At 48.7% G+C, this 11,869-nt stretch overlaps 1 protein-coding gene across 1 annotated transcript in view; it reads left to right on the forward strand.

Moving 5' to 3' along the window:
• Window positions 1–275: 275 nt before the first annotated feature.
• Window positions 276–11,869, forward strand: part of RBM19 (RNA binding motif protein 19) — a 52,844-nt gene continuing 41,250 nt past the window's right edge. Inside the window, exons 1-16 of the mRNA XM_031057493.1 lie at window positions 276–458; window positions 947–1,069; window positions 1,270–1,308; window positions 2,527–2,737; window positions 3,883–4,142; window positions 4,590–4,664; window positions 4,903–4,981; window positions 5,641–5,712; window positions 6,665–6,865; window positions 7,441–7,571; window positions 7,905–8,026; window positions 8,738–8,834; window positions 9,267–9,377; window positions 10,209–10,409; window positions 11,007–11,124; window positions 11,353–11,495. Coding sequence (XP_030913353.1) covers window positions 276–458; window positions 947–1,069; window positions 1,270–1,308; window positions 2,527–2,737; window positions 3,883–4,142; window positions 4,590–4,664; window positions 4,903–4,981; window positions 5,641–5,712; window positions 6,665–6,865; window positions 7,441–7,571; window positions 7,905–8,026; window positions 8,738–8,834; window positions 9,267–9,377; window positions 10,209–10,409; window positions 11,007–11,124; window positions 11,353–11,495 — 2,166 coding nt within the window. The remainder of the gene's footprint in view (window positions 459–946; window positions 1,070–1,269; window positions 1,309–2,526; window positions 2,738–3,882; window positions 4,143–4,589; window positions 4,665–4,902; window positions 4,982–5,640; window positions 5,713–6,664; window positions 6,866–7,440; window positions 7,572–7,904; window positions 8,027–8,737; window positions 8,835–9,266; window positions 9,378–10,208; window positions 10,410–11,006; window positions 11,125–11,352; window positions 11,496–11,869) is intronic.

Consider the following 11,869-nt stretch of genomic DNA (forward strand, 5'->3'; position numbering starts at 1 on the left):
ACCGGGAGGGGAGCGTGTGGTGGGGATGGGGGAGAGGAGATCTGACGTGGTAGGAGGATGATGCTGTGCCCGGCAGGATCCCGCGTGTTCCCCATCCCCACCCGTGGATTCGGGGCAACATGAACGAGTTTGGGCGCTGAAGTGGGGGTTTGCTTCACGATGTGCTTCCTGCAGCCTTCCAGGAGCCCTTGGAGACTGAATGTGTTGGGTTGGACTTGTCCTCAGAGGCTCCCTGGGGTTGATTTCCCTTCCTGCTGCCCTCCCTCCTTTCCCAGATGAAGGAGGAGCGTTTCAGGAAGCTCTTTGCTGCCTTTGGCACGCTCACTGACTGCTGCCTCAAGTACACCAAGGATGGAAGGTTCCGGAAGTTCGGCTTCATTGGCTACAAGTCTGAGGACGAGGCTCAGACAGCCCTGAACCACTTCAACAAAAGCTTCATCGACACCTCCAGAGTCACAGTGAGCTGATCTCCAGAAATATCTCCCTGAAATTCCTAAGGAATGGGATCTCAGGGAGGGATTGCTCCCTGGCAGGGTGGGCAGGCCCCGGCACAGGTGCCCAGAGCAGCTGGGGCTGCCCCTGGCAGTGCCCAAGGCCAGGCTGGATGGGGGTGGGAGCAGCCTGGGCTGGTGGAAGGTGTCCCTGCCATGCCAGGGGTGGCACTTTAAGGCCCTTTGCCACCCTGGGGTTGTGTGCCTGTGCACTCCTGACCCTCCCGTGGTGACTGAATGTGTTAAATGATTTTGAACACCATTTTTTAACCACCATCACAGATCACCATTCTGTGAATAAAAGCAGATTGTCTCCAAGGAATGGCTAAAGAACCCCACAGCTCTGTGCTTTCAAAAGCTGTTCCTGCACCCTCCCTCCATCCCACCAGGGTTTCAGTAACTCCTGAGTGAGATTACTCAGCCCTCTGTTGAATTACAGACCTGACTCGTTCCAGGTGGAGCTGTGCAAGTCCTTTGGTGACCCTACAAAGCCCAAAGCCTGGAGCAAGCACTCTCAGAAGGCCCCTGCCCCAGAGAAGCAGAGCAAGGAGCCCTTGGCAAGTGCAGCCACAAAGAAGGTGAGTCCTGCCTGAGTCCTGGGGCTCTGCTCTGTGCCAGTGCCACACAAGGGGGGCCTGGCCTGTGGGGAAGGGCACAGAGCAGCTGGCACAGCAGATTCTGGTGTTTTCTGCCTCAGGGGCTCTGTTCCCTGTGCTGTTGGGTTACCTGGAATTGTCTGTGCTTCTAATCAACCTTTCTGGGCTTTTTTTCCCCCAAGGATAAAAAGAAGAAAGATCCAGTGGGTAACTTAAAGGAGGTGAGTTGAGGTTGGATTTTTGTCTCTACATTCTCGCTGTGGAATAGTTCCTTTCTGTGCTGCTTCCCATGCTGCCAGTTCAGGCTGGGACAGCCCAGTTCTGTTGTAAAAAATCATTTTAACAACCCCAGCATGGGGTTTTATGGTCAGCTACTCCTGTGGGCACACACTGCACCCAGGTCTGCCCTGTTTCAGCAGTTCTGGGTTTAACCATATCTGAGTTGTGTCACATTGCACTTTTCTCTTTTGTTTCCCTCTTTTTTTCCCCTATTCTTCCCCTCCTTTTTTTTTTCTCTATTTTTTCACTATTTTTTTCGCTTTTTTTCTCTTTTTTTCCTCTCTCTTTTTTTCCTCTCTCTTTTTTTCCTCTCTCTTTTTTTCCTCTCTCTTTTTTTCCTCTCTCTTTTTTTCCTCTCTCTTTTTTTCCTCTCTCTTTTTTTCCTCTCTCTTTTTTTCCTCTCTCTTTTTTTCCTCTCTCTTTTTTTCCTCTCTCTTTTTTTCCTCTCTCTTTTTTTCCTCTCTCTTTTTTTCCTCTCTCTTTTTTTCCTCTTTTTTTCCTCTTTTTTTCCTCTTTTTTTCCTCTTTTTTTCCTCTTTTTTTCCTCTTTTTTTCCTCTTTTTTTCCTCTTTTTTTCCTCTTTTTTTCCTCTTTTTTTCCTCTTTTTTTCCTCTTTTTTTCCTCTTTTTTTCCTCTTTTTTTCCTCTTTTTTTCCTCTTTTTTTCCTCTTTTTTTCCTCTTTTTTTCCTCTTTTTTTCCTCTTTTTTTCCTCTTTTTTTCCTCTTTTTTTCCTCTTTTTTTCCTCTTTTTTTCCTCTTTTTTTCCTCTTTTTTTCCTCTTTTTTTCCTCTTTTTTTCCTCTTTTTTTCTCTCTTTTTTCCTCTCTCTTTTTTTCTCTCTTTTTTTTTCTCTTTTTTTCTCCTTTTTTTCCTCTTTGCTTTTTCTCTTTTTTTCTCCTTTTTTTTCTCGTCTTTTTCCTGGTTTTTTTTTCCTCTTTCCTCTTTTGATTGTTTTGTTTTCCTCTTTAAAATACTTTCTAAACACCCATTATAAAAACCAGTAGGAGTGAGACACCTTGAGAAGACTTTAATCACCTTGTCAGTGTAAATTGAGCTCCCCTGAAGGGATTTCTTGTTTCACACTGCTGGAAATGAGGTGATATCTTGGATTTCAGATTCACTATGAGTCTCTCTTCACAACTTGTGGTTTTTTTTCCCCACAGCTGAAGGAAGATAAAACATTCCAGGAGTTCTTGGTGGTTCACCAGAAGAGGTCCCAGGTGGCCACTTGGGCCAATGACACTTTGGCAGAGGAGCCCAAGAAGGGAAAATCAGCCACAGCAGCATCTGATTACCTGAACTTTGATTCAGATGAGTCTGAGGAGCTGAGTGAGGGTGGGGATGAACCCTCTGAGGATGAGGAGGAGGTTAAAGGTACCTGAGAGATCTGTCACCCTTTGCTTGTGTCAGTCACAGGGAGGGACAGCACTGGACTCAGTGCCACCAGGAGGGTGGGCTCTCACCTTTCTGTGTGCTGGGAATGCCTGATTGTTTCCCAAAATCTGGGGAACTGTGGCAATTGCAGTGTCTGATATTTGGGGGTGCCATTTGTGCTTTCCCCATGTCATTAGGGAGGAGTAACAGGACAAACAGCTGCAGCTTTCCTTCAAGTGCTTTCCTTCTTGCAGCCCTTTCATCTCCAGGATTTCCAGGGCTGGATGTGGTTTCTGTTGCTTTAGGAGCCTGTTGGTGGCTGAGAACTCATCTGGTGTCCCTTTGATGGATGTTTCTGGAAATTGGGCCTGCCAGGCTTGGGGGGAAGGAACAGGGTTCAGTGCCTTGGCTCTTGAGAGCAAATCTGGAGTAGTGGCTTCTCTCTGAAGACTCACAGCCTGGTGTGTGTGTTTTTAGGATGCAGTGTCCCTGCAGCAGGGATGAGTGTGGGTTTGGAGCTTTTCTCCCTCCCCCAGAGGGATAAAGAGAACCTTAAATGTGTTTAATTTGGAGGCAGAAGAGGGAAACTTCAAATTTACACCCCAAGTTTGGGATGTGAAGTGGATCTGAAGGGTTCACCTCTAACCTACAGGAAGCCTCCTGCCAAGGAGGCTCACATAATCACACCAGAAAATAAAGATTTTTTATCTCCCTCCCTCCCTCCATGGGATGTCCTTATCTGTTCTGGTGGAGTGAGTGATGTTTTCCCTGCTGCTCCTCATCTCTCCTTAGGTAACTCAAATCCAGGCGTGATTGTGTCCTTTTCCTTGTAAAACTAAACACTTGAAACCCTTCTCTGAGGCCTGCTCAGGGTATTTAGTTAAAATTGTGACAAAATACTTTGTCCTGGAGTACCTCAAACCCCCTTCTAACGTGTTTTATACATGAACTGTTGCTTTGAAATCCAGGCTGTCAGTCTGGGAGTGCCAAGATGAAATTGCTCTGCTGTTTTCCCATGGAAAAGGTGGAGGATAAGGAGGTGATGGCCATGATTGTGTCAATTCTCAGCTTTTTCCTGGCCTGGGTGGGGAGAGCAGCAGCATCTGGTGTGAAAAAACACTTCTTTGCTCTCTCCTCTCTGCCAGGAAAGAAAGAAGGGAAGAAGGCCGCTACCAGCAAAGACCTCTCAGATATGGATTACCTGAAATCCAAGGTGGTGGAGGATTCTTCCTCCTCATCCAGTACAGAGGAAGAAACAGAGGCTGAGGAGGAGGAGGAGGAAAGTGAGACTGAGGAGGATTCAGGCATTGCAGAAACCCACCCAGAGAAAAAGCAGAAGGCAAAAGCCCAAAAAACAGAGCAAAAAACACCAGTGGGGAAGAAGAAAAAAGGATCCACACCAGAGGTACAGCTGGATTAGATTTGTCTTCTTTGAAGCAGCAGCAGGTGTCTGTCAGTCCCTGCAGAATGAGCTGACAGCCTGGGAAGCTGCAGGCCCCACTGGGTACCAGCTCTCTTGGCCTTCTTGGTGTGAGCCATTTACAAATTTTTCTGAATCCCCTCAGGGCTGACTAAACTCCCAAAGGTGGGGCTTCCACATGAGTACTGCTGGTGCCCTTCTCAGAGGCTTTTTTCCAGGAAATGCTGTCCTGGAAAAGCAGAACTCAGTTTTTCATGGCAGTGCACCTTGAGCTGGCACCTCCTGCCCCAGGCTGCTGCAGCTGTGGGAATCTCCTGATATTCCCTGCCACTCTTCAGCCTCCTGTTTGTTGGCCAAGCCCAGCTGGTTGTGCTGTGATTTTTGTTCTTTCATTCAGCTTTTTCTTCCTTTTTTCCTCCCTCCTCTATGCAGAGCCAGGCCAGCTCAGGGGAAGCCAGCACTCCATTCACAGTGAAACTTCGTGGGGCCCCCTCCAACATCACTGAGGCAAGTTTGGTTTCCCAGCTGGGGAGGGAGGCTCAGGGGTGTCTCAGAATGTACCTCTGCAAGATGTTTGCAGAGACCTTTCACTTCTCACTCCTTTGAGGGCTTTGTGGTTGACCAGGGCAACTTCTGAGCTGTCTTTGTGCAGAGATCTGGGTGTTTTATATATAAAAACCTAAGCCTGCAACTTGCTGCTTCCTGTATCTGAGAATTATTCAAACAATTCTGATTCTTCCCACAGCAAAAAATTCGGGAATTTTTCTTCCCTCTGAAGCCAGTGGCAATCCGGATGGGGAAAAAGGGCCAGGGGAAGAATTCAGGTAAGAACTGTGTGTGGAAGGGGGGTGGGATCTGTGAGTTAGGGGATCTCTTGGTCACCCCTTTGCTCTTTTAGCCTGCATTTCCACATCCCTGGCTCGTGGCCTGATTCTTGGAGACCTTTCTGTGACTTTGCAGCTCTCCTGCCCTACTTGCTGGCCACAGGATGCCGTGGGCAGGGTAATGTTGGCTGTGCTCCCTTTGGAGTAGCAGCAAGAGCTTTTTTTATTGAGCTGCATCCAGAACTTTATTCTGAACACCCCAAACCATGCCAAGGAAAAGCCTGTTCCTCTGGGATAGCTGCAGCAGGCCGGGGCACTGTGCTGATTTGTGGGAGCAGGTCCTTGGAGCTTTGCCGTGTGCTCTTTTCCTTTAATAGTCCAACCAAGGATTCACCTTTTATTTGCTCTCAGAGGCACCTGTGAAAGCCTCCTCCAGCTGCTAAGTAAAATTTTTGTGATTTTTATATAAAGAATAAGCTTTGAAAAGGCAGCCTTCCAGTCTGAACATCATCATCTCCAGATTGAAACTTTCCATGGGAGCTGAATGCTCTATCTATAGGAATCTATATTAAAGCAAGCCCAATTCACCCTTAATTACCCAATTAGTGGCTGTGTGTGTTGCCCACATGATGCTCAGTTGAACCTTCCCTTCCTCCAAGGTTACATCTTTGTTGACTTGAAGAGTGAAGCAGAAATGCAAAGGGCCTTGAAGCGGAAAAAAGAATTCCTGGGTAAGGGCTGTTTGTTCTCTTCCTTCCTGCCTGGGAGCTCAGCTGCTCGAGTGTTCCCTGCACAAGTAGCTCCTGTGATTGGAGTTTTTCCCAGGCACATGGGGGAGGTTGTTCCTTGGGATAAGCCAGGTGGGGTTTTGGGGCCCTCATGTTTTGCCATGTGCTTGAGGTTGTTCTTGTTGGGGTAAAAATAACAGTGCTGGAGTCCAGCTCTGTACAGACAGTGCTGCAAGGCTGGGCTGGAGCCCTGGGCTTGGCTTAACCCTTGGAGTAACTCCTGAAGTTCTGATTGCAAATATTGTGTGTGCTGGCACAGATGGGCTGGGGCTCTCTGAAAGGAAAGGGAGCTGGGGTTGATACCCTGATTTTTATGAAGACTGCCTCTTACAGCTCCCACCTCCCCCTTATTTTTGAGTCCTGCTCAGAGCCTGTGGGGCTGTAATTGTAATTGTAATCCTGTGTCTAAATCTGGACTCTTTGGGATACCTTAAGTTTTAGCTTTCACATTATCCAGATTCTGTACTGCATTAGTGTATAACTCTGAGCTTCATATCAAGTGCTAGCAAGTTCTCCTCACAGCTTAGTTAGCCAAACAATCCTTTTCCAGTTCAGGCCCCAAAAAATATAAACAGCAGCCAATTGAGGAGAGCAATCTGGGAGGATGGGACTTCATAACCTGAAGGTGTAATTGGACAATTAACCCCAATATGTAAATGGACCAAAACTTTTATAAAAGTGTGAAACCTCATGAACCAAGGTTGGAGCCTTGGCCAGGCTCTTGTACAGCCCAGGGTGTATCCTTTGAAGGCCTTTTTAATAAATACCTGCTTTATTCCTTTAACACTGCCCAGTCTCTGTTCTGGGCAGCCTCTCAAGGCATCCTTTGTACGTGGGTGTTGTTTGCTCATGGCCTTGGGAAGCACCCAACATCCCTCTGTTATTTTGGGGTCAGGTGGGCGCTGTGTGGAGGTGTCCTGGTGCAGGAACACCCCAAAAGAAACTGTTCCAACAAAACCTGAGCACCAGCCCTGGCAAAGGACACTGAGGGATGATGAGGAGGAAGAGGACCTGTCTGAATCAGGGAGGCTCTTTGTCAGGAATCTGCCTTTCACCAGCACTGAGGAGGACTTGGAGAAGATCTTTTCAAAGTATGGTGAGTGTTTGCCACAGGACTGAAACTTGCAGGGCAGTGTCTTCCCTTTGTCCAGAGGTTTTCCTGCTGGGTGGGGATGGACAAAGCTCTGTGTCCCACATCTCTTGGACATGGCCCAGCTCCCACATCTTTATTTTCTGGTGTGATAATTTGAGCCTGCTTGGCAGGAGGCTCCCTGCAGGTTAGAGGTGAACCCTTCAGATCCACTTCACATCCCAAACTTGGGGTGTAAATTTGAAGTTTCCCTCTTCTACTTCCAAATTAAACACATTTAAGGTTCTCCTGGCATCCTGGGGCAGAGAGGGTGAGGCTGTGGAGGTGTTTATCCCTGACTGAAGGTGAAGGCAGCTGCTCAGAGCTTGCCTGGTTTCTGTCACCTGTCAGAGCCCATGAGCTGCCACACCTGGACTTGGGGTGCTTGTGCAGGGCTCTCCTTGTCCCTCTGCAGCTCCTGGCCCAGGCTGGTGGCTCACCACCCATCCAGAGCTGCTCCCCTCATCCCTGATTGTGTCTGGGAGGTGCCAGTTCAGAGCTGTGCAGGGACATCTGTGACCACCAGGCCTTGCCTCCCACAGGACCCCTCTCAGAGATCCACTTCCCCATTGACAAACACACCAAGAAACCCAAAGGATTTGCTTTCATCACCTACATGATCCCTGAGCATGCTGTGAAGGCCCTGGCAGAGCTGGATGGGCAGGTGTTCCAGGTACAGCTCTGATGTTTTTCCTTTGCTTTGGAATGCAGTTGGTGGGGATGTGGCTGAGAGTTTGCTTCTGAGCTTTGTTAAAAAGAGTTTGGGGCTCTCCTGCAGGTTCTTTTGGTAGAGAAGCTTGGTTTGAGCAGCTTTGCAGACACCAAAATCCTGGTGGAGGTGGGGAAGGAGCTCTGAGTGTCTCACACTGTGTGGCCACTTAGACTTGCAGTTGTGGCTCGTTTGGGAAGGAAAATTCCCTCCTTTCACTGACTGGGAAAGATGCCTGGAAATTTCCTCCATATGGATTATTCCAGAGCTGCTGGACCTCTCCTTCCTGTCTTGCAGGGCAGAATGATGCACCTTTTACCCTCCACCATCAAAAAGGAAAAAGTGGAAAATGGAGATGCAGAAGAATCTTCCTCCTACAAAAAGAGCAAAGAGGCCAAGGACAAAGCCAACAGTGCCAGGTACAACACAAGCTGCCAGATTCCCAGGAATGCATGTGGGATCTTCACAGGGGCTGTGGAGATTCCCAGAGCTGATGAAGCATTTGCTGTGCAGCTCTGTTTCCTTTCTCTGTCACCTCCCCAACTCCTCTGCCCAAGTAGCTGCAGTAGCTCAGTGAGCAGCAGAAATTGAGAGGTTTGAATGGCTTTGGTGTGAGTTCCTTCTCTAATAAGAGTTAGTCTGGTTCTGTAGTTCTTCAGGGGGTTGGTTTTCAGATCAGTTGGGCCTTTCTTCTCCTCTTCTTGGCCTCCTGTAATTCTAAAGCTTGTAGAGGCTTTTTCTTTTGAAACTGATTTGTCACACAGCAAGAAAATCAAAAAGAAGTGGCTGATACTTTCTGTCTTGAAGGGAAAAGGGTGCAGCCTTGCTTGTAGGGGGTTGTGGGTTTAGGAAGCCAGTTGGAAAGGTGTGTTCCTCTGAGGCAGTACCTGAACTTCAGCTGCAGAGCTGTGACCAGTGAGGTCTGGGGAAGCAGAGCTCACTGCCTGCACTGCTTCTGTTTGCTCTCCAGTCACATCTCCCTCATCCTGTCCCTTCCTTAGGGATCTTCCACCCTTCTTTCCCTCTCCCTTCATCCTGCCTGCTCGTGCTGGTGCTCAGAGCTGTTTATTTCCCCAGGATTATTGGCTGGAGGGCCCATGACTGACCCTGGCTGTGTTTTCTCTTGCCAGCTCCCACAACTGGAACGCTCTGTTCGTGGGGACAAACGCTGTGGCTGATGCCATGGCCCACAAGTACAATGCTGCCAAAAGCCAAGTGCTGGATGCTGTGAGTTGGGTTGGGATGGATCAGCTGGGCTGGGACATCACTTTCCTGCCTGTTTCTTTGTGGCCAGGGCCTTGTCTTGTACAGGAAAAGCCTCTGTGCATCCATGGGCATCACACAGGCTGAGGCCTGTGGTGCTGTAGCAGCTCTGTGGGGTCTGAGCCTATTGATCCTTTGGTCCTCAGCCTTCTTTCCCACTCTGCTTTCCTGTGGCTGAATTTTGCATTTCTACATAACTAGAAGTTGGTGGGAATTTACACCCTAAAGCTCAAATCCTTCCTGGAAATTTCATTTTTCTCTGGAACATGTTTGAATTCCAACAGCACAATTTCCAGCAGCTGCAGAGGAGCTGGAGCATTTTACCCTCCAGCTGCCTGCCACATTCCCTTTGCATGTGCTTCTGAGAGCAGCAGGTGACTGAATTCTTGCCTGCAGGAGAGCAAAGACAGCGTGGCAGTGAGAGTGGCTCTGGGAGAAACGGAGCTGGTCCAGGAAATCCGCCGGTTCCTCGTGGAAAACGGAGTCAGCCTGGATTCCTTCAGCCAGGTGAGAGGCTCAGCTGGAGGCAGCCGTGGGGATACCCCTCTTCTAGTCCTGCTCTTCTCAGCTCTCTGGGAAATTGGGAATTAAATCCTCCCTGATGAGTTAGGAAATTATTGTATTTGTGGGGTGCCCCATGGCAGGAAGGAATGATGAATCTGACTCCATGTTCTCAGAAGGCCCATTTATTATTTTATGATACTATATTATATTAAAGAATACTAAACTATACTATACTAAAGAATTCAAAAAGGACACTTACTGAATGCTAAAAAGATAATAATAAGAACTTGTGACTCTTTCCAGAGTCTTGACACAGCCTGGCCCTGATTGGCCAAAGAGTGAAAACAACTCACAGCAGAATCTAATCAGAAAATCACTTGTGGGTAAACAATCTCCAAACACATTCTACATGAGCACAACACAGGAGAAGCAAATGAGATAATTATTGTTTTCCTTTTCTCTGAGGCTTCTCAGCTTCCCAGGAGAAAAATCCTGGGAGAAGGGATTTTTCAGAAAATATGAATGTGATGGAAAAGGTATCCATTTGAAAGGGCAGTGGCTCTCAGGATGGGTGAAATCCCTCATATGATGGCATTAGGATGGTGGGCAGGGAAGGAGCCCTGTGGATGTGCAGCTGACACCTCCATCCATGAGATGTGGATTTTCCAGGGAGTGTTTCCTACATCCCTGTCAGTCCTTTTGGATCGGGGAGAGGAGTGACACAGAGAGAGGGAGAGCACAGCCTTGCAGATCTGAACTCTCCAGTTAGAAAATTGCTGGATTTGCTCTCTTCCATGCCATATTCTTTCCTTCTTTCCCTGCTGGCTGTGTCAGGCTGCTGGTGAGAGGAGCAGGACGGTGATCCTGGTGAAGAACCTGCCAGCTGGCACCAGTGCCCTGGAGCTGGAGGAGCTCTTTGGCCAGCACGGGGACCTGGGCCGCGTGCTGCTGCCAGAGGGAGGCATCACAGCCATCGTGGAGTTCCTGGAGCCCACAGAGGCCAAGCAAGCCTTCACCAGGCTGGCCTACTCCAAGGTGGGGGCACTGCCTGGGGAGAGGGGTCTTGGTGAGTTGGGAAACTGCAGGAGGGCTGTCTGTGAGAGTGAGGGGCGCAGGGAGTGTGGGAAGGTGTTATGTCAGAGGCACTGGTGTTCCAAGCTGGGCCCTTTGGATTTAGGGAGGTGCCTGGTACAGCAGAGCAGGGCTCAGCCTGCAAAGGATGCTGGAGAAGGGGGCTGTGACACAGCTGCAGGATTTCTTTTCCCTTTACACAATCCAGGAGTGACCCATGTAAGGCTGGGTCCTTTTGTGAGAGAGAGTTTAGGCTCTGGTCCTGTGACGCTGGATCCTTTTGTGACAGAGTTTAGACTGCAGTCTTGTAAGGCTGGATCCTTTTGTGACAGAGGATTTAGGCTCTGGTCCTGTAAGGCTGGATCCTTACCTGACAGAGAGTTTAGACTGCAGTCCTGTAAGGCTGGATCCTTTTGTGGCAGAGTTTAGCCACTTGCAAAGGTTACTCAGCTTTTCCAGTGCTGTTTTTCACTACAGAGCAAGGTGAAAATGAAGCTGAGAGCAGAGTTTTTCCTTCAGGCCTTGCCTTTCACTCATTTGTCTCCTGTCTTCCCTTCACAGTTTCATTCTGTGCCCTTGTACCTGGAGTGGGCTCCAATGGGGGTTTTCCTCAGCCCAGCCCCTCAGAAAAGAAAAGCTGGGGTTCCAGGAAAGGAGGGTGAAGCAGGGCTGGTACCAGGTAAGAACTCTGGCTCACTTGCTGGGGTCTCTGTGTTTCTCTGGGGTTGTGTCAAGCCCCAGGATATGTTTTGTCTGGGTGACCTCCCACTGTGAGGGCTGATCTTCCCTCCCTAAATACACCACCTTTCTCCCCATCCCAAAACTCCCCCACACTCTGAGTGGGCAACTCCCCCAAAATTTGGCTTTGTTGCATCTTACAGAGTTGGGTTTATTCTTCTTGGTTCAGGTGAAGCTATAAAAGGCTCAGAGGAAGCAGCAGAACAGGAGGAAGAAGAGGAGGAGGAGGAGGAAGAAGAAGAAAATATTCCTGGGTGTACCTTGTTCATCAAAAACCTGAACTTTGCCACCACAGAAGACACACTGAAGGAGGTGAGCAATAAGGACACAGTGTTTAAAGGATTTCAGCTGCAGCCAGTGGGAGATGAGAGAGCACTGGGTTCTGCTGGGACTGGGAACATCACTCCAAGGTGTCAGATAAGATAAATGCATCTGGAAGTGTTTTTGTGGGGTTTAATTCCACCTAGAGACAGGTGGAGGCAGTAGGAAGTCTTCTAACATTCCTGATTTGCCATGTTTTCTGTAATGCTGCTCCTTGGGACAGGCACTGCTGCAGCTCTGCCACTGCTTGGTGTGTGAGAGGCTGTGAATGAATAAATAAATGGTGATTTGTGAGTGTGCTTTTCCTCTCAGCTTCTGCTGACAGTGTGCTGCCTTGTGCTGCTTCACCTCAATAAGCACTTTGA

Source organism: Geospiza fortis, unplaced genomic scaffold, assembly GCF_000277835.1.
Source record: "Geospiza fortis unplaced genomic scaffold, GeoFor_1.0 scaffold408, whole genome shotgun sequence".
NCBI classification, from domain to species: Eukaryota; Metazoa; Chordata; class Aves; order Passeriformes; family Thraupidae; genus Geospiza; species Geospiza fortis.